The 26548-nt window shown below is 42.3% G+C and overlaps 1 protein-coding gene across 2 annotated transcripts in view; it reads right to left on the reverse strand.

Annotated features, from left to right (window-relative positions):
• Positions 1-1185: 1185 nt before the first annotated feature.
• Positions 1186-26548, reverse strand: part of ENTPD3 (ectonucleoside triphosphate diphosphohydrolase 3) — a 40828-nt gene continuing 15465 nt past the window's right edge. For both annotated transcript variants that reach the window (XM_032784118.2, XM_032784119.2), the window contains exons 4-11: positions 22029-22146; positions 15321-15471; positions 13909-14068; positions 9795-10025; positions 8519-8794; positions 8299-8409; positions 4565-4702; positions 1186-2203 (exon numbers count right to left, since the gene is read on the reverse strand). In XM_032784118.2, the coding sequence (XP_032640009.1) occupies positions 1970-2203; positions 4565-4702; positions 8299-8409; positions 8519-8794; positions 9795-10025; positions 13909-14068; positions 15321-15471; positions 22029-22146 (1419 nt within the window). In that variant the 3' untranslated portion in view covers positions 1186-1969. The remainder of the gene's footprint in view (positions 2204-4564; positions 4703-8298; positions 8410-8518; positions 8795-9794; positions 10026-13908; positions 14069-15320; positions 15472-22028; positions 22147-26548) is intronic.

The raw sequence follows: 26548 nt of genomic DNA on the forward strand, positions 1-26548 counted from the left end.
TGCTGGGAGTATGGGGGCAATACATTGCAGTGAGGATGTCTTCCAGTGCTGTTGTTTGATGAGCACATGGAACCAGAAGGGGAGTTAATGGGAATGTGAGGTGAGCTGAGGGAACCTGAGGATGCATGGGGAGGTTTTGCCAGTTTTAGGTGGGAGGCCTGGCTTGGAGGGATGGAGCTGTATATGAAGCCTGGGGTGGAGGAGCCAAGTGGCTTGGTGTTGAGGCATTGGGCTTGCAGGGTCGTACAGCACAGCTGCCTCAGGTCTTTAGTGCATAGCTGCAGCACTAGGACAGCAGTTAATACACTGTTGCCACTTGCCTCAATACCAGGGCACAGACTTGCCACCCATACCCTGCTTACCTGTCCTATAGCCCCCCCTGCCCTTTCCAACATCCTCACTCCTGCCTCCTCTCACTGCGTCTAGGGTGGTGGGCAGCACTGAGGGGATGGGAAGGTAAAGGAGTAGGTAGGTGGTCAGAAAGAGCAGGGATGGGGAGAGGTCAGGTGGATCATTTTGGATATGTGGAAAGTGTTTTAGTTGGAGGCCTGGGTCAGAGGAAACCAGTGCTGGGTTTTCTGAGGTCAGCTCCCTGGAGCACCAAAGCAACTGCACATTGGGAAACTCTTGATGAGATGTCTCAGTGCAGACATCTGGTTGCTGCTTGATGCCCCAGAGAGCTGAACAGCAGTGCTGAAGGAGCCAAGTGTCTGTGTTGAGGCACTGGCACTTGAAGGACTGCCCATGGCACTGCTGCCTCACACAGTGGGATCTACTCCAGCCCCCATCTATACACTCCTGATTCCTCTGTTCACAAGCCTCTTCTCTTCCAGGCCTATGCATCCCTGCAAATCCACCACCCTATTTCCCCAAAGACTTACTTACTCTGCCAGACACCCCATATCTCAGCCCATGCCTCATTGCCATGTCTCTCCCATAGAGTTTAGCCCCCTATCCTGTTGACAATGAATGAGAGGAATAACTGTGTGTTAATGTTTCAGAAGGGTCCTGTGGCTTAGATATTATCTGAATATGAAGTCTGAACAGTCTGTGGTTGTTTAGGACCCAAACAAGTGTATGGACAACCAGTCAACAGTTTGGTGAGGGAGCCCTTTTAAATGTTCCTTTTGTAAAAGTTAGTAAAAAAATGACAAAATTGAGTTGCTCTCTGGAGTCAGTATGGCACACTTGGAGACTGTTTAATTATTAAAGTACAAAACAGAGGGAGTTGAGGCTTGCTTTCAGGACAAAATCTTGATCCAACCTTTATTACAGAGTTGCTGCTGATGCCTCCGATATACTGAACGTCAAAATGTATAGCAATATGCAATCATGGGCTTGGGTTTTTTAAATAACGAAATGACAAGGGAGTTGTTCAGTAATTTAGTGATCAACTTTACATGGTAGCCTAAATCTTCTGTCATGTTCTACATGGTAATGAAAATAGGAGGGGGAAAAAACAAACCTGAGTGCACCTTGCAGTTACAACCTGTAGATAGTGGCCAATGTCCTTACCCATTTCAGAAATGAGTTTTTCTTTTAGCTTCAGTTCGACAGATGAGTATTGCCACTATCTTCCTTTGGCCTATGGTTTTGTCCTCTTGCTTGTATCCTGGAACTACTGACCATTTAAGTCTCCTTTAGACTTTTATGCCAAAATAACTTGTAGTGAATAGTGGTTATTCCCCGCCCACCCACCAAATGCTTAACAAACAAAAAACAGTTTACTGACTAGTTGCCTGTTACAGTGTAACACCATAAGTCTATAGCGATGAGTGCTGAGACCTCTCTTGAGGAATCCAATGCATTATAAATACCATTTCCTTGATTCTTTTCTCCACTCTACTTATGTTTCTGGCCTTTTCCCTTTTTTTTATAAATATATTGATTTATTTCTCCCTTGGTTTTCTAAAATGCAGTTCTTCAAAGAACATTTCAAGTTTTTGTCTTGTGTTGTCACTGAGTCTGTTCATTCTGTAGCAAGTACATGGTCCATATGATTGATATTCTTTCGCATGCATGATACAACACACAAGTAAACAACAAAGATGAGACACAGCAATGCCACGGCTGTGAAGAAAAAGAGGAGACCTGCAAACAAAAAAGGGTTCACAGGTAACTGGATCAGATGGCTTTCTGCTGGGATCATGTTGGTGAGGTTCAGCATGTAACCGAGAGACCAGGCTATACTGCTGTTACCAACCTGAAATGCGAAAAAGAAAATTCCTATCAACTTTTTTGCTAAATGCCAAAGAACCCACAAGCTGCAGCACAGCTGACACTGACAATTGTTCTAAAAATACTGGAGGCAAGGCCTTAGCAAAGGCTTGCAAGGATTTTTAAGAGAACAGTTACTTTCCTAAATCTTTCAACATTATAGAGGAATGAAGGAGGAATCCTGTAAAGTTACCCATGATTTTTTGTTATCAGAGTTTCTATATTATTTGGCTTAAACAATTGAGATAAAGACATCAGATTGATTTCCACACTGAGAATGAGTAGGGTATGGTTCTGACTATCTCATCTATTTTATCTTAATCTATCCTATTTAAAGTGTGTGTGCATCACACCAACCACTATAAGTATTTTAGTGTGAAGTACAATTTAAGATATTAGCAAGCATAATAATCATAGAACTGGACTCTGCTTTCACCATCCTAGTGTTTGGCTACTTTTACCTGAATTAAAAAAATAAAATAAAAATAAAATAAAAAAAATCACACACACACACACTTTAACTCTGAATTTTCAAAAGACAGCCTCTTATAAAATGGCACACACAAAAAAAGGCCAGGAGAAAGCCCCAAAATCAGTTACTCATTATATTATTATTATTATTATTAACTCCCATTCTAGCGCAATATTGTTGATTGCTGTAGCTCCGATATTTATAAAGTTATTGACCCCCTTCTTTTTGCTCAACACAGGAGAAAGAGGGATTGTGAGATCAGGCGGATTGGTTGGACACTGTAGGAGTGGGATGTTTGTCATCTCTTTGCCTGTCAGGTTTGGGCCCTGGTGGCACTCCTAGAAATCACTGCTCTTTGTTATTCAGAAACATGTCCATTTAAATAAGTACTTTGTGTTTCACTTGGATCAGTACTTTGTGCTGCTGGCCATGGGGGAACAATCATAAGTGAAATTCACCCTTGTATTGAGGTGACGGGCATGAGTGAGTGAGTGAGTGAGTGATGAGGACCAATACAAGGCTTATGCAACACAGACGTTCTGGTTAAAGACCTCAAAATAACCCTTGTGCTGGCCTTTTGCGTAGGAGTTAATTTACCTACTGCAAACACTTTGAGATCTTCTGGCAGCTGGCCCCTACATGGTAAAGCAAGGAAGACAGTGTAATTATTTCCTTCTCTATACTGATGAATTTGCTCAAATGGAGCTCAGCTATTAAGAAAAATCTTGCTCAGAATTTCTTGATGTCTTGTTCTCAAGTGCAGTGATAGAATTACTCTTATTGTACAGTACCTGCACTCCTCTTCATTTTGTGTTACCTCATGTTATAATGAGCCAGTGCTAACCCATTTGAAAGCTCCATGAAGAGTTTACAGATCTGACTGAAACAAGTTTCAGAAATAAAAGTCTTGTAGTGGGAAGGAAGGAAGGAAGGGATCACAGCATAGCTGAGTCTGATTACTCAGAGGAAACACTGCTGTAACTGTCATAGAATCTAAATGGCGGTGGGGCAGAAAGTTTGTTTACAGTCCTGTCCTCTAGGCTTCAGTAAAAGTAGTAAAACCTACAAGTCAGTCACCCCAGCAACCCTAAGAAACAAGGCAATGTAGAGGCCTGCTTTTCCGTGGCCTCATTTAGGCCCCAATCCTGCCATTTGATTTTTATGGGCAGACCCTGATACCTGTAGAGAGTCCTATTGATTTCAATGGGATCCCATCTGGATAGATGGGCCACACTCTGCTTTCTGTTACATCCTGTAAGTGAACATCTTTCTCAAACTGCTCTACAGAGAGAGCATGTAAAGTCCAAACTTGCACCCATCACCCTGGAGTTTGGCTGTTAATGTAGAAGAGTAATAAGATAAAGGTTAGCTGAAACCATCTCCCCACTAGGCTTAGCTACTCATACGGTCCCTCCTTCAGGACTGCTCAGATTATGCCTTACATCTTCTCTCCCTAGACAGCCATTCCCACCTCCCTTATATCCAGGTGGTAACAAGTTATCTCCCACACAGTGAGTCAACAGAACTCACTTGGTCGTGGCAAGGCGTTTCAGGCAAATATTGCCGTCTAATTACACACCACTGTGCAGCCCCAGTGACTTCAGTGGATTTGCACAGGCATAATGGAGAGCAGAATTTTTTCATCTCATTCTTTAATACTCTAAAGAATCAAGGATCACTGAATCATATTGTCACCACCAGAATCATTCGGAGTTGGCATTGGCGGTAAAGAGCCCTTACTTAGCTCCAAATATCTAAAAATCTTCTACAGAAGCTGCCCACAATCAGTATGTATTTGAAAGGTAAAATGTCCTTCTGTCACTATTTTCCAAATTCTTTCCAAATTAATAATAAAAATAATGAATTAATACTCACTTCTTTTTGGAAATGTATCTGGGGCCAAGTCTCTGTGTTAAATTTATATCCATGTACAAGCAGATAATAGAGGTAGTTTGCTGAAAAGCAGTAGGATCTAGCATATGCTTCGTCAAACTTAGGCAGCATAAATGGAAGCTGACAAATAAAAATAAATAGGATCAACACGTAAATTAAAATATCAAAAATTTCTTTTGACTAAGAAGGACTCGCATGAAGTACACTTCCCAATCTAATTAGCACTTACCAGCTGTTTTCAGAAGCATCCTAAGAAAATTATTATTGTAGGCAAATAGACATGATGATTTAATTGGAAGTGACTGTACTGTTGTGTATTTTGTACTATAAACAATAATTAAAAATAAAAATTGCATGAAAGATTGAAATTGTTAGTCTACAATACATGTTTTATCTGATCCTAGTAGCATATCTAAAATTGTGGTAATAAATTTCAGGGCAAGGTCTTCACGAAGATTGCACAGTCATCCTAAGTGTGACAACAAGTGATCAGATCGTAAGGACATAAAATTGTAGTTTGGAGCGCTATCATAGAACTCAGGGCCAGTTTGTGGACTCAGCTACCTCAATGTAAATCTGAAATAACGTCATTGAGGTCACTCAGGTTACTGTGGATTTACACTAATGTAGCTAAAAATCAGAATATCATCTGCAGGATATGCTGATGCAGTACAGAAGTACAGATTTTACAAGAGGTTCGGAGATAGTATGGCTGCTTGATACAAAAAGTCCTGCAGGTCAAATACTGTGCATATCAGTGGGGTGTTTTTTTGGTGATCATTTTGGAGTGGGATGCTCTCATGGTATCCAGTGTGGTAACAGTTTAAGTATGCATGAAGAGTTATGATCCCCCACTTCATTCAACACTGACAAGGGTGCTGGTGAGGTCCAGAGGGGCTATGAAGACAGTGAGGTGACCTGAAGAGTACAAGCACAGCAACCCATTTAAAAAACAAAAAACAAACAAAAACAAAAAATAACCCTTAAAATCAGGGGAAAAAATACCAAGCAATACAGAGCACTGCAGTCTGAAATAGCAATATGCCAGGTGGCAGAGTGCCACTTTGGGGCCCAGCATAGCTTTATTGCAGGTTTCAAATTTAAGGACCACTCTAAATTATGCTCATTCTCCTGGTGACCTCGATGAATAAATCTGCCTCCAGGCCCAATCTTGCTCCCATCTGAGTTAATGGAAATGTTCATCCTCAAGTAGGATGAAGTACAAAGTGTACACAGTACACTTAGTACAAAGAGAAGTCTAGTTGTTTCTGGATCCTTACATCAAGATAATGGCTCTTAGTAAGCAAGCTCTCTCTCCTCTCCTCAAAACAACCAAGCAAAAAAAAACCTTGTAATACTGAGGCTCTCCCTGTCTCAAGGGCTCTTTTTGGATATTACAAACCATAAAGGACATAAATAATTTCTAATGATTCCATTGCAATAGGCAGGGACACTAATAAGCGTCAGTTTTCCTTCCCTACAACTACCAGTAACGAAGAGCAGACACCAATGTGACATTTGGGGACCAATCCAGACCAGCAAGTGGTTCTGTAATGGTTGGTGCCCTCATGCAGCCTTGGTTCAGACCCCTGACACCAGTAGCCTGCCCAAACGCACGAGGTCTCACCCTGGCTTTCACCAGCCTGATTACTCCTTGCAGGGTGACACCAGCAGCCCTTCCAGTCCCAGGTTTCCCCAAATTCATCCTCCAAGTTCTAAACTACCAGGCACTCAGACTTTTCCCCTTTGGTTCATCATCCCAAAACTGTGAAACCAGCCCCCCAGACACCAGCTTACTATGACACACTCTCACTGTCTCCCCCTCCTCCCCATCCTGACATACACCGTTTGTATGCCAGTTTGCATACAGTTTGCTTGCGGTAAAAATAAATGAAAGATTTATTTAACAGAAAAGCCACAGCTTCAAAGACGAAAATAGCAAGGGAGAGCAAACATACAAGTTACATAGTTAAAAAAAGACAGAACCTCAGGCTTTATACTTTCACATTAGAGAAAATCACTTATCAGAAAAGTTACTTTGCCTATGAACAGTTTTCCAGCATGTCCCCTAGCCATAGGGAAGATCCAGCATTTCACAGACAGCACCCATACTAAGTGATTGTCCCTCAGTTTCATTTCAACCCCTTTCCAAGACGACTTTCAGGTTATTTTTCCCTTCAGTCGCTATAAATATCAAAAAGTGGGGGAAATCCCAATTGTCTAAATGTCTTTCCATTAACTCCAATGGTCCACCACAGATTTTTCCTGAGCTGGACCAATTGATGGCTTCTTAAAACAGGTCTCCTCTGGTTAGGGAGGTAGCCCCTTCCCACCTGATTGCTTCCCTGCCCTGTTCTGAGGTGAGGCTGGAGTTACCCCAAAGTTACAATGATAATTGTCCACACACATACACACTATAAAGGTCAGAATGACCATCGAGTTCAGAACACTACAAGCTTTCATAAAAGATTTTACTCAATATACTTATGTAGTACAAAAACACTGGCAACAATCAGTTGATTTAACTGCTTATTTTTTTGTGGTTTAAATCTTCTGTTGTCCCCTGGGGTATCTGGGCCATGATTGTCACAACCGAATTAAAAAGCAAATACTGAAACACATTCTATGTAGTACTTATTTCATAGAAATCAGGGTTGGAAGGGACCTCAGGAAGTCATCTTGTCCAACCCCCTGCTCAGAGCAGGACCAATCCCCATATATAACTAATATTGTAGTTTTGTGCCAGGGAAAGGCTTTGATTAGGCTACATCTACACTTAGAGCTGGGGGTGTGATTCACTAAAAATAGAGTAGTTGCGGCACTGGTAGCATGGGCAGTGGCAGCATGGACTAGCCACCAAGAGTACATGGTCTGGCTGCCTCAAGTACATATCCATGGGATCCAAGTGGGTTTGAACCCAGGACAGCTAGCCCGTGCGTCTGCTCACCGCAGCCTATGCTGCTGCAGCTACACTACAACTTTAGCCTGCTAGCTTGATGAGAGCTACTGTGAGTCGGTCTACTCGAGCTGGGAATCACATGACCAGCTGCACGTGTAGATGCAGCACTAAAAACTTTCACCTTGAAGTTGTAAATTGGTCGTGCGTGATCATCAATTCCGTAACCATTGAGCTGATAGTCAATATACAAGTTCAGCAAAAAAAGGGTCTTCCTGAAAATGTCTTCATTTGTAGACTGATAACTGTAAAGATCTAGATTGTTCAGTACAAGGATTTTTCCTGGAGAACTGGGCCTGATTCTTATTTACAGTAAGGCTCTTTTATACAACTTATCCACTTTAAGGCCACTCTGTGTTGCCAGAACAGGATAAAGGATCCTGAGCACAGATGAGAGTCAAGCCCTTCGTTTCCTTCTGGCAAAAATATGCTCCATTTGCCGTGATGTGACATGACAGGTGCACAAGACTCAAAAAATGAAATGGAAAACGTTTGCATTTTGCCTAATTCTTGTTTCACTATAAGCAGGAAACTCAACCCAGGATCATGGAAAAGTTTCCATCGTTTAAGTACCCTAGGATTATTTTATAGTTTGGAATGAACTTGAAACTCATGGGAAAGGAAGGCAAGAATTCATATGAACCGTTTAAAAATGTATTCACGTGAATCCCTGTGAACAGAGGTGGTTCAGTTTTCCATAGTTCTGTGTGACATGCTCCTTGATCTTTTCCCTTTCCAAATGCAGAAAATTCATACTGACCTGATTCCAGTTCTGTGAGCAGAAAAACCACATACTTGAATTAAAATCAGCTAGGGGAAAGCATCCAGTTAAATTCAAAGCATTGGCTGTATAGTAGAATCCCGAAAAAGCCTATAAATAAATAAAGCCAGATGAAAAGCACTTTAATTCTCAAGATCCTATATAAATCAGAGGTAAGGAAGAACTGCTGCAAAAAGGAACACTATGCTTGCAGACTTACCACAAACTTCCCTTTAAGCTTTGGCTGATAGACTCCATTGAATGAACAGTCTTCCCCCTTATCATTGCAAGCAGTGAAGTTAAATAATAAGGACACCTTCTCCCGACACAGAGCTGGGTCTCCAGTTCCCCTGAAATTTATGAGTTGGCCTGCGTTGTAATTTGTTGGCCTTAGAGATTCCGTGCAAAGGCTTCCATACAAACTTTTCATTGTTAAAACAGTTTCATAGTTCTGGGGATAGCATGGATTATCAACCTTGGTCTTGTCTCTTGAATTCTGAGGGAAACAGGAAATTTTTTTGTCTTAACAGGAAAGCTTTTCATTTCAATTAATATTATTTTAACCATATACGTTTATATTCTCCCCTTCTCTTCTCTGCCATAACAAGAGTATTGAATATAGCATGGTCTAATGATCATTATCATACAAAGCAAATCCTATCTCACAGAATGCACTTGTGAAATAAAGGAAAGATTCACGTGTCTAGTTTAATTGTTCGCAGAATATTTCTTGGCAGGGGGAATAAAGTAGACTTACAGGTTAAGTTTTAAGAATGGATCCATTCTCATTATACAAAACAGCTGAATAGCCTGACTCCTAGGGCAGTGGTTCTCAACCAGAGGTACACATACCCCTGGGGATACGCAGAGGTCTCCCGGGGGTACATCATCTCATTTAGATATTTGCCTAGTTTTACAACAGGCTACATAAAATGCACTAGAGAAGTCAGTACAAATTGAAATTTCATACAATGACTTGTTTATACTGCTCTATAAACTATACACTGAAATGTAAGTATAATATGTATATTCCAATTGATTTATTTTATAATTATATGATAAAACTGAGAAAGTCAGCAATTTTTCAGTAATAGTGTACGGTAACACTTTTGTATTTTTATTTCTAATTTTGTAAGGAGTTCTTAAGTGAGGTGAAATTTGGGGGTACACAAGACAAATCAGACTCCTGAAAGGGGTACAGGAATCTGGAAAGATTGAGTGCCAGTGTCCTAGGGAGTCAAGGCATTAACTGAAAAATAATTAAACACAATTACAAAACTATCCTTAAAAAGAGACTTTAAAAGAAAAGAAAAATAAGCAATACTCAGTTTGGCTAAATGTATAAAATTAACTCAATATGTTTTGCACAGCAATTAACATAATGGGGCCCTAACTGAGGCCTCTAAGCCATACTGCAATAAGAACTTATGGCAGAAGAACAAACATGTTCAGAGAGTTACTGAATACAAACCAAACAACATAGTTCCTGAATATACCTGCACTAGTGAGGCTAAGAGCCTTTTCTCTGCTTCATCTCTTCCATAACACTGGAAGCTGTGAGTATACACACTGTACTCATAGCCATACAGCCGCACGTGTAACGTGCTATTGGAGTTCTGCATACACTCTTCTGGGACAAATGATAGTTGAGTGGAGGCTCCTCCTAAATCAAGTGCACCCATAGTCTCTGCTCCATGACGATGGACCCATCTCCTCCAAAGGGTTTTCTAAAAATTAAACAGGTAGGTTTGAAATGTCATCTGCTTCCCTATGTTGTTTCTTCAAGCTCTTTCACTCATTAAATTACTTTTAAATCTCTATCTGTAATAGTGTAAAATAGTACTCGGAAAAAGCTCACTTGTGTGTTAAGCATTGTCTCATGAAGTTTTGTAGTTTAGGGTGATATTTTTTCACAAAGGGAAATGAAGCTGAAGAATGAAGGAAAGGTCCAGCACAACTAAAACTCAGAGAGAGATGGCTTAAGGCTGGTCTACACTACGGGGTAAAATCGATTTTAGATACGCAATTTCAGCTACGTGAATAACGTAGCTGAAGTCGAATAACTAAAATTGATTTACTCACCCGTCCTCACCGCGCGGGATCGATGTCCGCGGCTCGCCATGTCGATTCCGGAACTCCGTAGGGGTTGGTGGAGTTCCAGAATCGATATCAGTGCGCTCAGGGATCGATATATCCCGTCTAGATTAGACACGATATATCGATCCCCGAGCAATCGATTTTAACGCGCCAATACGGCGCGTAGTCTAGACGTGGCTTCAGTGTTCAGAGCACAGGTCAGGCAGCCTCTAATCCTGGTTCTGAAACTGCCTCTGTACATGAACTTGGGCAAATCACTTAATCTTTCTGCATCTGTAAAATGGAGATAATATTCACCTCTTCCTGACAGAGGTAGTCTGAAGGCAACACTTTACAAACAGTAAGTAAAGTATTAAAGGAGAAATTAAATATTAAAAAGGTCTGAGATGGCTACAGTGCAAAGAAAAAAGAGACAGGCCAGAAGTGAATGAAGAACAGAGTTGGTAGAGCTGGCAGCAGGAAATTTTTAATCAAAACACTTTAATGAAAAATGCCATTTTCATCAAAATTGACACATTTTGGGGGGAAAAAAACATTTTCACAAAATTTAGTTTAGAAAACAAGTGTTTCAATACTGTCAAAATATGTCCAGTTTTGACTTTATCTTTTTATTTTTAAACAACTTTTCAAAAAGAAATCCATTGTTTTTTTACATGAAAAACATGTAAAAAAGTTTAAAAGGGTAGAAACTGGAACCAAATGTTTAAATTTTATCAAAGGTTTTTTGATCAACCCAAAACTTTTTAAATTTCATGGCCATTTTTTTAATTTGAATTTTGTTTGTTCAATTTCTGAATGGAATTGTTTTTGAAACTGTGGAATTCCCCGTGAAACAGAAAATGCAGGTACATCCCCTATGAAGTCACCAGAGCTGTGGCAATTCACACCACCTGAGGATCTGCCTGAGAGCTTCTATGAAGGTTTTTATATTTTAAAAATAATTCCATCACCTTAGGCCTATAAGCAAGACCCATTTCTCAGTTTTTGAGAAGTTATTTGGATTTTTCTAGCCATCTATTTGGCAATTTTCACACAAATACAGGAAAACAGCTGTTGGATCTGCAGGTCGTCAAAAGGAAAAGTATGCACCATTCACAGATTTATTTTTATATTGCCATTATTTATTGAAGGAGTTTTCATTCTGCATGAGTCTGTGCTGTGATGGGAAAGGAGAAGTGAGAACAGACTGCACGCTCCAGCAAACACCTACAGGCAAACTCCTAGAGTAAAATCCTGGCTTCACTGAAGTCAATGGCAAGACTCCCATGAACTTCAATGGGCTGGGATTTCACACCTAGACTTTTTCCAATGTCATAAGACTGGTGAAAAGTTTAATTTTTTTCAGTTTCACACTGTGTGCCAAACTCTTCACGAAGCTCGACTCATCTGAACTCCATGTATTCAACTGGCTTCCCAGCATCTGTGGTCCCTTTTGGCCTTAAAAAAAACCTATGAACTTGCCAAGCGGAAGTCACAATTTTGATCATTAAAGGGCTGCATAGTAGTAAGAACCTGCCTTCAATGAAGTCAATGTTGTTGCATGGATGTAAATGAGGGAAAAATTTGTCCCAGAATGTGCAATTTTGATATCATGATGTTTGTGTTTTCACAGTGTTCATATGCTATCAATTGTGTGACTGATTCCTGCAAATGTGTTTGGAGCAAAATATTATTTTGGATTAAGATAATCAAAATCCACTTTGCAAATCGTCATGATCCAATAGTAACTGTTCAATAGGGTAAGTTAATAACATTCAGGAAATTGATTGACTTTTTATTCTAGCAAGATTAACTAAGCTAATTCTCAAATATTTTGGGGGGTAAACACCCGTAATTAACACAACTGAGCACTGAAGATCACTGCTGTATGTCTAATTCCACACACACAACTGAGCTAGGAGGTAGGCCTTGGCTATACATAATTTTGTACCACTATGTCAGTTAAGTGTGGGATTTTTTACAAAGATAGTTAATTGATACAACCCCTAGTATGAATGGAGATATACTAGTATAAAGTTGCCACATAGTCTAGATTATCCCCTTTCCTACACAGGAATAGCTATACCACTATAATCATCTATACAAGAGGTGGGCAAACTTTTTGGCCCAACGGCCACATCTGGGAATGGAAATTCTATGGTGGGCCATGAATGCTCACGAAATTGGGGGTTGGGGTGCAGGCTCCGACTTGGGGTGCAGGCTCAGGGGAGGGAGGCAGAAATGAGTTCAGGGTGGGAGAGGGGGCTCCTGGCTGGGATAGAGGGTTGGGGTGCAGAGGGGGAGGTAAGGGCTCAGCTGGGAGTGCAGACTCTGCGGTGGGGCTGGGGATGAGGAATTTGGGGTGCAAGAGAGTGCTCTAGGCTGGGACCGAGGGGTTTGGAGGGTGGGAGGGGGATCAGAGCTGGGGAAGGAGGTTGGAGTGCAGGAAGGGGTCAGGGTGCAGGCTCTGGGCGGTGCTTACCTAAAGCAGCTCCCAGAAGTAGTGGCATATCCTCCCTCTGGCTCCTATGTGGAGGCAAAGCCAGGTGACTCTGCATGCTGCTCTGTCCACAGGTGCCACCCCTGCAGCTCTCATTGGCCATGGTTCCCGGCCAATTGAATCTCCAGGGCAGTGCTTGGGGTGGGGGCAGCATGCGGAGCTCCTAGCTGCCCCTACAGATAGGAGCCGGAGGGGGGACATGCTGCTGCTTCCAGGAGCCACACAGAGTACGGAAAGCCCTTGACCCTCCTCCCCAGCTGGAGCACCATAGTGGGGCAAGCCCCAGACCCCACTCCCCAGCGAAAGCTCGAGGGGCGGATTAAAATGTCTGGAGGGCCGGATGCGGCCCCTGGGCCATAGTTTGCCCACCCCAATCTATACGGTGGTATAACTGCATCCACACTAAGGGGCTTGTACTACATTAGCTGTGCCGATATAGATAGAATGGTACAAATACAAGCATTAGGATGGAAGATAAAATCCAAGATGTGGCTGACAAAATCCAGGAAGCACAACTTTGCTAATTTGGACATACACAAGAGGATGAATGAAGAGGACCTGGTGAAGATAGTCTGGCAAGAGAGGGTGGCAGGAAAGAGACCCTGGGGGAAGATGAGGAAGCAATAGATGGATTGGATTAAAGAAGATAAGCAGGTGGCTGCCTGGGACAGACAAAGCTGGAGATTGCTTGCACAACGATCCAGACCCAGATGATCGGATATGGGGAAGAAGTAGTACAATTTTTGTGTTTGGACTAAGCATTAGAGTTTCCATTTAGACAGGAATCTTATTTCTGTATCTTGTTAAGAGTTCTACCTTGACCATCAACATGCCTTTTAAATATTTCCATTGTTCCTAGTTAGGATTAAAAAGCTCTATTCATTTTATTCTCTTTCTATAGCAAAAGCTTGTCTGCGATCTACTTTTGGTGGAAATGTGGAGCCAATGGCTATTCTGTTTTAACATATATCTCCTCCAAAACTTGTGATTCATAAGCAACAGTATAAAATAAAACATGCATTTTTTCCACACACCTCCAAGAAATTGCCCATTAAATAGTTGGCCGTAATCCATCCATACACCCCTTCCTCTTGCCCAGTTATGATTTGAGCACCCCTAAATTCAAAGGGCTGGGATCTGAAGTAGTTTTGAATGCTCCCAAGGACTTCATTGGCTGCCGTTTCGTTTTGCAACCTAAGCAATTCACAAAATACAAAATGCTGAGCAGCTGGAAAGACAAGCTTACCTTTATTCTTTTATCAACCTAGTGACTAAAGGAATGCCCATGATTTCCTACTGACAATCTGAGTCCATTTTGGTCTGAAGGGACAGCCTTTAATAAGGAACATCTGGTTAGATGTACGGCCAGCTTTAGCAAGCACAGCTGGCCTAAAACAACTCTGAGGGTGGTAGAGCATTAGCTGTGGGCATGTCTACACTGGAGCTGGAAGGTCTAATTACCATCTTAAGCTGACATACCTGCAGTAGCTCTGATCAACCTAGCATGCTCAAAATGGAAGCATAGCTGTAGTGGGTTAGCTGCCCCAAATAAAGTCCCATCTGAGACCCAAGGTACCTACTGGGATGGCTAGCCTTTCCCAGCACTGTGGCTACACTTCTATTTTTAGCACACTAGTTCAATCAGAGATGGTGCAGGTATGTCTACGTGAGCTGGAAATTGCATTTTCCAGTTCCAGTGTAGACATATCCTGTGTTCAACAGTTGCCATGTTTACACTGCAAGCACCTAGGTATTTTGTTCCTCATATAAGATTGTATTTAGTGAACTGAGTGCTTATATGAAAGGTGCTGGCTTAATTGTTACGGAGACTTTATCCCTCTCTTTAGCCACAGAGCCAGGTGCAGCACAGGAAACCTCATGGGGAAATTTGTATTGTTAAGGTGCCTCAACCCTGTTCTGGAGGGCTCATCTCCAGTGGTGACAGGGTAGAGTCTCCAGACCCATTCAAGCTATAACTGAAAATGAGAACAAAAAAGCCAGCTGGTGCCAGTCTCAAAAGTCCCATGCACAGATATGGAGCAACCACTTAGCATCATTAGTGTAATTCCTTGTCTCCAGCTGAGTTACACTAACTATGAATTTGGGCTTTCTACTCTCAGATATGTCCACACAGTTTTCATTTACACAGTGGGATTTGATCACACGTGCTGAGGACAGAAATTTGGACCTTACATAGCTGTAGTGCAAAGCAAGCAAATACTTTCTTTCAATACAGTAAAATGATACGGTAAAAGAAAGGCAGATCTGTTTAAAAATTAGACCAAAAGTTCCAAACCTTTAATTTTACTGGCTAGGTTGGATTTCCTTTTGAGACAGATCAGAATTCCTGGCGAACAGAGAGTTGTCTAACACATTTTTCCATATCAGTTTCACATGCTGCTGTTCTATTCACATATATTAAATGTACTGGGCTTTTTTGCCATACCTCAGTAGTCGCATTCCAGCTGTAGCTCCCAGATACGTTGGGGTATTTTTATGCAAGTGAGATGGAATTTTCTCCTTTACTTTATTCATGCAGTCGTCAATGGGTTTGACGATTTCTTGAGGGGTATTTCCATAGCTGGATATGCCCAGGCCTAAAAAAGAGCAAGTGGCTGATTTCATTTGTCTTGCCCCCTAGCATCAGAAGAAACAGCTTTTTTCCCCCATTTAATATTCCCTTTTGAAAAGATGTTTTACCTTTAAACAAGCACTTAATTTAAAAAGCTTAATGATTAAAAAGAATAGTAATGAACATGCCTTGGAGTCTTTTATACAGGGCAGCAATCTTGACATATGACTCACCCCCCAACACTGCCATCATTTCAACTGTACATAAATGCAAAATGACAAAAGTGCCACATTAATGGGAAAAATATATTACATGTGGCAGGCACGGCAGAAAAATCCACCTATTGGGTGGAAAAAACCTCCTGGATCTCCAAAATTATAGAAAACTCCATCCTTGTGTCCCCTAAATCATGTGGACTACATCTAACAAACTGGCATATGTCAGACCAGATCAGGAAGTAGCATCCTACTGGAAGCAAAATAATGAATTATGAGCTGCAATTTGACCTTTGACTGGACTTAGTGGCAGCATGGTCCAGTGGAGAAGGATCTGGACTGGGAATCAAGCAACCAGCGGTCTATTCCTATACCTACCAGTGACCTGTTAAATGATTTTGGACAGGTCATTTTCCTTTCTTTGCTTCAGTCTACCTATCTGTAAAATGGAGAATAATTTTACTTTATTCAGTGCTTTGAGCATCACAACTGAAGTGCACTTGGGGAATGCTTATTATCAGGAGAACTGATTCCCCCGAGAAAGCTTGCAAGAAAGTAACATATAGATTTTGGCACTCAATTACCCAAGAGGCTCATGATCAAGTCCAGACCCCAAGGTAGACATGCAGCTCAGGAACCATTTGGAATAAGGATGTAACTCTACAGCTCTGGTCCTTAGGAGTAATGGAACTGTCAGTTACAAATATGAGACTAGTGGAAGCAAGTGACTTAGCCTTCTAAGTAGCTGGCTCCCAGCTGTGCAACTCCATCCCACCAGAGTAAAGAAAGACCACAGACCGGACTGTTTCTAGGATGAAATGCAAGGCTCCTCATCATAGCTTTCCAATAGCAGCAATAATTAATCAGAATAATACAAAGGAAAACAAAACTGCCCATAAAGCAAAGAAAATAACAAACCTCAACCCCATGTTTGGGGGGTAGGGGGAGGTGGACAGGGGAATGAGAAGAGAAGATCTATTATTAATTATTATTATTATTACTACAGTGTACACCTGATTCTCCAAAACCTCGTTATCTGAACCTCCACATTATCTGAATCCCTTCCTTGTCATTGCTGGGGGACAAGAGAGAAGAGACCCTCAGCTGCGGGGCAGGCCACCTTGCTGCTGTATAACTCCCATGGCAGCGGAGGGAGACCTCTGCCACCCTGCTGTTGTGGGTGAGAGTGAGTAGGGTGTGACTGTGGAGCTCCAGAGGGCTGGTGAGAACCGATTCCTGCAGGTGCAAGGTGCAGGGGAGGCTGCAGTTCTGGTGGGGCAGAGCAGAGTCCTGGCCAGGGGTCTCCACTCTGCCCTACTAGGAAGGCAGCCTCCCCCCGCAACTTTGTATCTGCAACATTTGAAAGGGCAGGCATGTCAGTGCAGGGAGCCCTCTGCAGCCCTGCTGTGCTGGGAGCGAGTGAATGGAGCCATGAAAGTGAAGCTGCAGAGGGCTTACTGCACTGCCACTCCTGCCCTCCCAATTATCCAAATGAAATTTGTGCCCCCCATGCTATTCAGGAGGATACATGAATGCATATGGATGGGCAGCACATCAATATCTGGAAGGTGCTCATATAACGCAGTGATCACTGCGTTGTAGCCAGAGTAGAGCCACTGTATAAAGGAATATGGACTGGGTCAGCATGAGGGTGAGCTGTCCAATTGCCACAGGGCTGATGGAATAGGAGGAGATCTGCTCTCCACTGCATTCTTCTCCCACCACCTCCCCACCTCTGGAGGAGCCGTGGCCCAGAAGCATGCATGCAGCGTAGCTGGTGAAGGATTGGGAAGAAGGGAGAAGCATGCTGCTGGTTACTGCTCTCTCTCTCTCCACACTATCACCCTACAGACATGCTGTTTGGCTCCCTTTCACACATAGTATCACAGGGACTAGTACACATTTGGCTACTGTAGTTTGAGGCACCTTTGTATGGATTCACACAAAACCCCTGCACAGAGTCACCTGGCCCCTTATGTTCTATAATTCTGTTTCTCTTGGGGGAAAAAAAACAAATAATTAAAACCAACTTTAAAAGTGCTTCCTCTTGTGTTTTTAGGGCAGCAGAATGGCTCAGCTTCACGATGCAGCCTTCTCACACCAAAAACCCTAAGGGCAACATTCTTAATTAGCCAAGACATGAGATGTCAACGTGCAGCCACGGATATGCTGTGCTATGCCGGCAGCATGCCACTCCTGCACGTGTAAGGACATAGCACATGGCAGGTCCTGGTGCAGTTCTTCCATGTTTTGTTCCTCATGTAAGCCTAGATTTCTCTCTATTTTTTTGTAAATTGTTGGGGCATGTGTATATAGTGTTAAAGATAGAAAGACTGGTAGTGTTAGAAACCAGTGCTTTCTATTCATCCACCAGCCACTACAGACGGCTACACCCTAAACATCCATTTCCAGACAAAAGCCAGGATATAGGATTTTGCATAATCCCCACTGACACATGTTCTGAAAAGAGAAGGAAAGGAAAAGTCACCTGTGGAGGTTAGTGCTGATATCATGGATCAGCAAGTGTCCGAGGGAGAGATGATTAATTTCTGTCCATTGTTATAAAAACAGATTTTTAATATCCTCTCTCCCCAGTGCACCTAACTTTGATAAAATTAAACCAATACTCACCAAAATCCAATGTGTTATCCTGAGCCAGGGAATAATTTCCTTGAAATGTTGTGGGATTAATCAGACAAAGCATTTTTCAGATACGACTGAATGAAAAAAATTCAAAGGTTTATACTTTTATGGACATTTCCTAACATTTGTGGGAATATTATAGCTTAGAAATGGTTTGGCAGAGAAACACTGCATTTGATTATTTCTTAACCTTGGGCTAGATTGTGGCAGTCTCCTTGCTCACATAAATGAGCAGTTACTCACAAGTCAGCATATTAGAGTCAGATCCCCAGCTCATAGAAGTCAATGGAAAGATGTCCATTGACTTCAGTGATCTTTAGCTTAGGCCCTTAATGAATTAATACTAATAGGCCTTCAATGGGACTATTTGTGTGAGTAACTGTTCACCCATGTGAGGAACAGAAGCCAAGGGATTGCAATCTAGCCCAGAGAAAATAAAAGAATGATGCTGGTCACTTTTCTTTCTAATCTTCTAGCTCTCTCATTTTCCTCTCTTCATGTCACCTGCATGGACTCCTATTCCTATTTCTGTATTATCCCTGTAGCACAATACAACTGGAAAGAATACTGCCCTGTACCACAGCAAGAGCACTAGAAGAGTTTGTGCGTGTGAAGAATTGTTTATGGGTTTATACCCAACAGCTGAAATCTGACTTTACACAAGCCGTAGCCCAGGCATGCACATGGGCTTTACAACATGTGCTTGGATTAAGGACTGACAAAACAATTAAAAAAAATTGGATCCACCCTCCTCCACATGCACAGACAACACAAAAACACAGTTTGAAGCAGATTAAAAACTAGCTGAAGTGGGTGTAGAAGTGCTTTTTCTCTGGGGTCTGCTCTTGAGAAGTACAGAGTATCCTCAATGGGAGCTGAGGGTTCCCAGCACATGACAAAAGTCAGGCCTTTAAAGAGCCTTGGAACACGTGGAGAGCTTTTCTTTTCTAAGACGACTGAATGAATTTCCGGGCTCATTAATGAGTGGCTGACAGCACAGGCTAGATGAAATAGGTGTACATTTTCTGACTGCATACAAGCTATAAATTTTTAACAGTGAGAGTAGTTAACCATTGAACAAATTACCAAGGGTCATGGTGGATTCTCCATCATGGACAATTTTTAAATTAAAATTGGATTTAAAAGATATGCTCAGGAATTATTTTGGGGAAGTGTGTTATATAGGGGTCAGACTAGAGGATCATCAGGGTCTCTTCTGGGCTTGGAATCTAGGAATCTTCCCCATGCAGCTCTGCAAACACACCAAAGCGCTAACCTGCAACAGCCCTGCTATTCCACTCCTGAGACTCTCCTGAACACATCATGCTAGTTTTATACTTAACTTGATGGCTCTGTGATATATAGAAATGTCCAGTAGGTGAGACACCTAGCCAAATTTGAACCTAGAAAAAAAGTAAAGGGAATGTGTGACTGGTGAAGAGTAGAGCTTTTCACTTCAAGATCACATGTTACACTGACCCAGATTAGTAGTGTTCAAAAGTTATCATCTGCTGGCTGTTCAGTGACCTATGTGAAATGATTCTAGTCTAGTTCCTAGTGGATTAACATCCACGTCACAAAACTATAGTCACAACTGCTGCCATCCTTGGCAGTTTCAGCAGTGAGGCCCAGGAATCCATAAGCATAGACAGTGAACTCTCCTCTCATCACTAGAGGCTCTCTCTTCAATCAAGAGATTGACGGAGTCAAGAACAGGGGAGGGCAGGAGCTGGAAAAAGTTTGCACCTATAAGCAGAGTCAGGATGAGCGCTACCCTGACATCTGGTGGTGAATTGTAGGGAGTGTGGAAAGAATTTTAAGAATTTCAAAGAGTGTGGAAAGATTTGTATTGGCATCCACCCCCCACTTAGCATAAGCCCACAGCAGACTGGGAAGGTTATTTTAACAGCTCTGGGATCCCCAATTTCTTTGTTATTGGGGCAGGAGGAAAAAAAAAGTTTGTCACCCTGATTGTGTGAATGGGGAGCTGTGGGACTGCTTTGTGACAGAGATGACTCAATCTCAGTTGGGTGGTACTTGCTAAACATGGGACATGGGTTCCAAAACCCCATGAATTGAGAGAGGTTGGGGATTGGTGTGTGTACCTGATGGTATGGGCCCCTTTTTGAGGGCCTGGAACACCAATTGCACTCCTCTCTCCAATGTTAAAGAGTAGAGCTAATTTTGATTCCATTAGGAGTCCATCTAGAGACTGCTGAGCTGAATTCATGTTGGGCCAATGGTGCACCAGCACCAGGGCTCCCCTACTAAGAGCTGAAATCACTGAAAGAGCTGAGCTGAATCACTGAGTGCTGTGTTAACTAGTGGGGGAGCCTGAAGACCTATTGCTAAGTGGCTGGCAGAGTGGAGCAGTTTGCAGTGTGTTGGAGCAGCCCATGGAACAGTGAGCAGAGTGAAGTGGTTTGCAGGGACAGCTGGAGGAGCGGCACAGCTGGTGTGGTGGAGCGGGTCATGGTGAAGGCTGCAGCAGAACTCCATGGAGAGGCGGAGCAGTTGGCCCTGGCCCACGTAAGGTGCCCCTTAACATCCTGTGTGGACTCCCCCTGCCCCCCATGTCCACCCAGGCTGGGGGGGTAAAACTCTCCAGATAAACTCTTGAATTCTGGGGTGACACTGACCAGAGACTTTTGGGTTGTTGGACTTTGGAGTAAATGGACTTAAGACCCTAAGGGGAAAAGGACATTGCCAAATGTACTTGGAGGTGGGTTTTGTTTATGTTTTGTGTTATAATCCTGTTTGTGGTGTTTCTCCAATGTGATGCCGCATTGTTTCCTTCCTTTATTAAAAGGATTTTTGCTACACTCAGACTCCATGCTTGCGAGAGGGAAAGTATTGCGTCCTAGAGGCACCCAGGAGGGTGTGGTATGTAAGTGTCCCAGGTCATTGGGTGGGGGCTCGAGCCAGTTATGCATTGTGTTACTGAAACGGAACCCCTGGATACTGAACCCGGCCCTTGTTGCGGCCAACTCAGAGGGGCAGAAGGGTTACACACCTATGCTTCCCATGCTCTTCCATCTATTGTTTAGACAGAGGACTTTAGTCTCCAGATTTTCAGTCTAGTCTCATTCACAAGCACTGAAGTCACTTATAACAAACATGTAAAGAAAATAACATTAAAAAAAGTAATCCAGATTTCCAGAAAAGAAAAGCAAATAATGCGCCAACCTGCTAGCACAGCTGGGGCCCTATGTTGCTCCCACTGAAAACAACAGCAAAACTCCAATAGAAGTTGAGCTCCTAATCCTTTCAGAGGATTTTTATTTTAATTATTTTACATTAAACAGCTTTTTCAAAGGACGGCTCAAGACCCTAGAAGTACTAGACATTAAAGGGTCAGATTGACTGGTACGATCTGGTCCCTCTGTGCCATTCAGGAAGTACAAAGAGGCTAGATTCTGGCCCTAAATGGTCTCCAGAACATTTCTCTCATAAGAACTCTGATGATGTGAGCCCAGTGGAACCAGTTCCTGCTCCAGCCGTCCCACTCCACCATGGTGAAAGTGTCATGCTGGGGAAGGAGGAAACATGTGAGGGGAAAATACCTGAAGGAGCATTGCTCCACTACACAGATCCTCCTTTGTCATAAGTAAAAGCAGCCCACAAGCTACACTAACTACTGCCAGGACCCAGCAGGCTCTGAATAAGGGATAAGTAACTTTTTTGGCATCGAACTGCTATTTCCAAATCTCCATTTGAGCCTCACCTTTCACACTGCACTTGAAGGTTTGGCTTACTACTCCTGTATCATTTTCTTTTTCTGCTGGCCATTCATACACGTAGACTGTAGTCCGAGATGATCCGGCATCAAGCACTATCCCATACTGGGGGGGAAAAAAAAAAAGGTTACAGTTTACAATCCAAAATTTGTCAGCCTTTTGTTTTTTTAAAAAACTACCACAAGGTTTTCAGGTCATTGTGCCGCACATTTACTGAAACACAAAAAGAACACTTTGACATGTACTAGAGTCATATTAACTAAAAACATCAGGTACTTGGACAATCTGCATGAATCAGGCCACACATGGAGTCTGAATGATTCCTAATGAAAAACTAGTGCACAGTATAGCAAACAAACACGCCACAACTTGGCTACTTTGGTTGCAACTACCATTTCCAGGAGAAGCAGCATGTTACAGAGGCTGACAAGTGACTTCTGCTTTCCCTGCAGCCATCATAGCGGCAATCACCTCTTGATTTACCAAACATTGTCAACTTCCAGGAAAACTAGCAGACAAAGTCATTCTTGCTTGATCTGTAGACTGGAAGCATTTACAGCAAACAGAATATTTAACTTGAATGTAACTTGAATGGTCCCCTGGCATTTCTTTACATCCATTGTGTAGCACAGCCCCATTATTTTAACAGAGAGCATTAGGTGACTGCTCCAGTTTACCAGAAGGCTGTATGAAGAATGTGCTTCCTCTGTGCTCACACAAGCAGGTTACAGAATTGGGGAAATATATCTATTTGTGCTCAAGGTAAATTACTCTAAAAATGCAGCCGTTATGGGAGGTAATGTAATAACGTACTTTGGTGTGTGGATTTCTTTAAGGAGACTCAGAAGCTTCGTGTATATTGTCAAACGTATGTTACTGCCTTAGCAATGAGCATTGACATGGTCTGACTTTAAGTACTAATGTATAATTGTGCAATGCAACTAGAAGCCCAGAGAAGTCCTGCCTGACAGTATCACAAACAGAACACAATCATTATTGTTTCTTTCAGAATAAAATCCAGATATACACAGGACACCAATTAATTCCTTCTTCTGGATGGAGACTCATACCTGCTGCAAAGCCACTAACATCAATAGCATCACACTAAGGATGACTGGGTCATTGCATATTTAAATGGTTACACAACATGTACATTTTAATATCTCTCGCATCACAGTGATATTTAGGCCCTTGGGCTTACTCTTTGCCAGGTATTATTACTTTACTTATATTACAGTTCTATCTAAAGACCCCCTCTGAAATTAGGGCCCCACTGTGCCAAACAACGTACACACACACATAGTAAGAGACAGTCCCTGCCCAAAAGAGCTTACATAGTCTAACTATACAAGACAGATGGGAGAGAGGAAGTTCACCTCTACCTCAATATAACGTGACCCGATAAAACACAAATTCAGATATAACGCAGTAAAGCAGAACTCCGGGGGGAAGTGGGGGGCTGCGTGCTCCGGTGGATCAAAGCAAGTTCAAAATAATGTGGTTTCACCTATAATGCGGTAAGATTTTTTGATTCCCCGAGGACAGCTTTGTATCTAGGTAGAGATATATCATTAACTCCATTCACAGAGGATGTCATTGAACCGCAGAGAAATTAAGTGACTTGCCCAAGGTTATACATGAGGTCTGTGGCAGAGCTGGGCACTGAACTCAGATGTCCCCTGTCCTAGTCTGCTGCCTTAACCACCAGATCATTCTTCATCCCCATATGTCCATCAATGGCTATTAGCAAGGATGGCCAAGGACGGTGTCCCTAGCCTCCGTTTGCCAGAAACTGGGAATGGGCAACAGGGGATGGATCACTTGAAGATTACCTGTTCTGTTCATTCCCTCTGGGGCACCTGGCATAGGCCACTGTCAGAAGACAGGATACTGGGCTAGATGGACCTTTGGTCTGACCCAGTATAGCTGTTCTTAGGGAAAAAAAATCACCTATCGCTAGAACAACATAATTTGAGTCAAAAGGTAAAAAAAGGACAGAGCAGCGGAAAAAAAATCAGTTTTTCCTCCCTCTCTTTTTTATTGGGATTTTCACCCATGATTTTCCATCAACTCGAATCATGACCTTTCTTTAATATTCAGCAAAAATCTATTCAGTAGACTATATTGTAGTATTAGTAAGAGAGGGTGTACAGGCAAAAAACAAAACAAAAAAACAAAAAACACACACACCAGCCAAATGAAAGGGAGCTGGAACTCTGCTGCTGTCTAGTTGAAATGAGAAAGATGAAAAGAGAGGTGGCTTGAAGAAAAAAAAGTCACAGAATCACAGAAGTGTAGAACTGGAAGGGACCTTGAGAAGTCACCTAGTCCAGTCCCCTGCACTCAAGGCAGGATTATGTAATAACTACACTATTCCTGACAGGTGTTTGTTTAACCCATTTTTAAAAACCTCCAAGGAGAGATTCCCCAACCTCTTTAGGCAATTTGTTCCAGTGCTTTAACTACCCTGACAGCTAGGAAGTTTTTCCTAAAGTCCAACCTAAACCGCCCTTGCTGCAATTTAAGCCCATTGCTTCTTGTCCTAGCCTCAGAGTTTAATGAGAACATTTTTTTGCCCTCTTCCTTGTAACAACCTTTTATGTACTTGAAAACTGTTATGTGCCCCCCCACTTCCCCCAGTCTTCTCTTCTCCAGACTAAATAAAACCAATTTTTTTCCCAATCTTTCCTTGTAAGTTATATTTTCTAGACCTTTAATCATTTTTGTTTCTCTCTTCAGGACTTTCTCCGATTTGTCCACATTTTCCCTCAAACGTAGGCCCCCAAAAGTGGATACAATACTTCACTGAGGCCTAATCAGTGTGGAGTAGAGAGGAAGAATTACTTCTGGTGTCTTGCTTACAACACTCCTGCTGATACATCACAGAATGTTTGCTTTTTTTTTTTTTGCAACAGTGTTACACCATTGATTCATATTTAGCTTGTGATCCACTCTGACCATCAGATTCCTTTCCACAGTATTCTTTCCTAGGCAGCCATTTCCCATTTTGTGTGTGCGCAACTGATTGTTCCTTCCTAAGTAGAGTACTTTGCATTTGTCCTTGTTGAATTTCATCCTGTTTACTTCAGACCATTTCTCCAGTTCATTTTGAATTTTAATCCTATCCTCCAAAGCACTTGCAACCCCTCCCAGCTTGATATCATCTGCAAACTTTATATAAGTGTACTCTCTATGCCATTATGTAACTCACTGATGAAGATATTGAACAGAACCAGAACTGATCCCTGCAGGACCCCGCTCAATATGCCCTTCCAGCTTGACTGTGAACCACTGATAAGTACTCTCTGGGAACATTTTCCAACCAGTTATGCACCCACCTGATGGTAGTTCCATCTAGGTTGTATTTCCCTAGTTTGTTTATGAGAAGGTCATTTAAGATATACCACATCTACCACTTCCCCCATCCACAAAGTTTATTACCCTGTCAAAGAAAGCTATCAGGTCGGTTTCACATGATTTGTTCTTAACTAATCCATGCTGACTATTACTTATCACCTGATTATCTTCTAGGTGTTTGCAAGTTGATTGCTTTATTATTTGCTCTATTATCTTTCTGAGTACTTAATTTAAACTGAAGTTGTCCCCTTGTTGCTACATTTGTAATTTCTCCATCACACAGCTTTTACTGTTAGTGGGGCACTCATTTCATTGCTCTTGTTTTCCTTTACTGACACTTGTAACAGATTCTATGGATGTGACTCCTCTATCTGATCTCTTGGGTAATCACTTACTCTTGTACAAACTGCATGTAAAACTCTACCATTTGGATCTGGTGCCATTTTACACCCACTGTTTGTGTGTCCAAGAAAAAAAATGTTCAAGGAGCTGGTGAACCAGTTCCTGTCTCCCTAACACAGCTGACTGATCTATTTACTTAGGCTATGGCTACACTACGGCCCCTACAGCGGCACAGCTGTACCACTCCAGCTCTACCATTGTAAGGTCTCCTGTGTGGCCGCCCTCCTGCCAGCCTAACTAAACCACCCCCAACGAGCAGCGTTAGCGATGTTGTCAGTAGAGCCTCTTCTGCCAACATAGCACTGTCCACACCAGCACTTTTGCTGGTGAAACTTATGTCAGTCAGGGAGGTGTTTTTTTCACATCCCTGACCAACAAAAGTTTTACCACCAAAAGTGGTAGTGTAGATAAAGCCAAAGGTCTGGTCAAACTGGTAAAAGTTGCACTGGTTTAACTCAATCAATTTTAAAATCAATCTAGTTAAACAGATGCAAACGCCTGTAGTGGACCACATTTAAACCAGTTAACCCTTACTTAAATCGGATTAGCTTAGGCCTGGTCTACACTACATGTTTAAACCAATTTTAGCAGTGTTAAACCAATTTAACGCTGTACCCGTCCACACAACGAGGCCCTTTATATCGATATAAAGGGCTCTTTAAATCGGTTTCTGTACTCCTCCCCAACAAGAGGAGTAGTGCTAAAATCAGTATTACCATATCGGATTAGGGTTAGTGTGGCCGCAAAT

The sequence above is a fragment of the Chelonoidis abingdonii genome, chromosome 2 (assembly GCF_003597395.2).
Source record: "Chelonoidis abingdonii isolate Lonesome George chromosome 2, CheloAbing_2.0, whole genome shotgun sequence".
NCBI classification, from domain to species: Eukaryota; Metazoa; Chordata; order Testudines; family Testudinidae; genus Chelonoidis; species Chelonoidis abingdonii.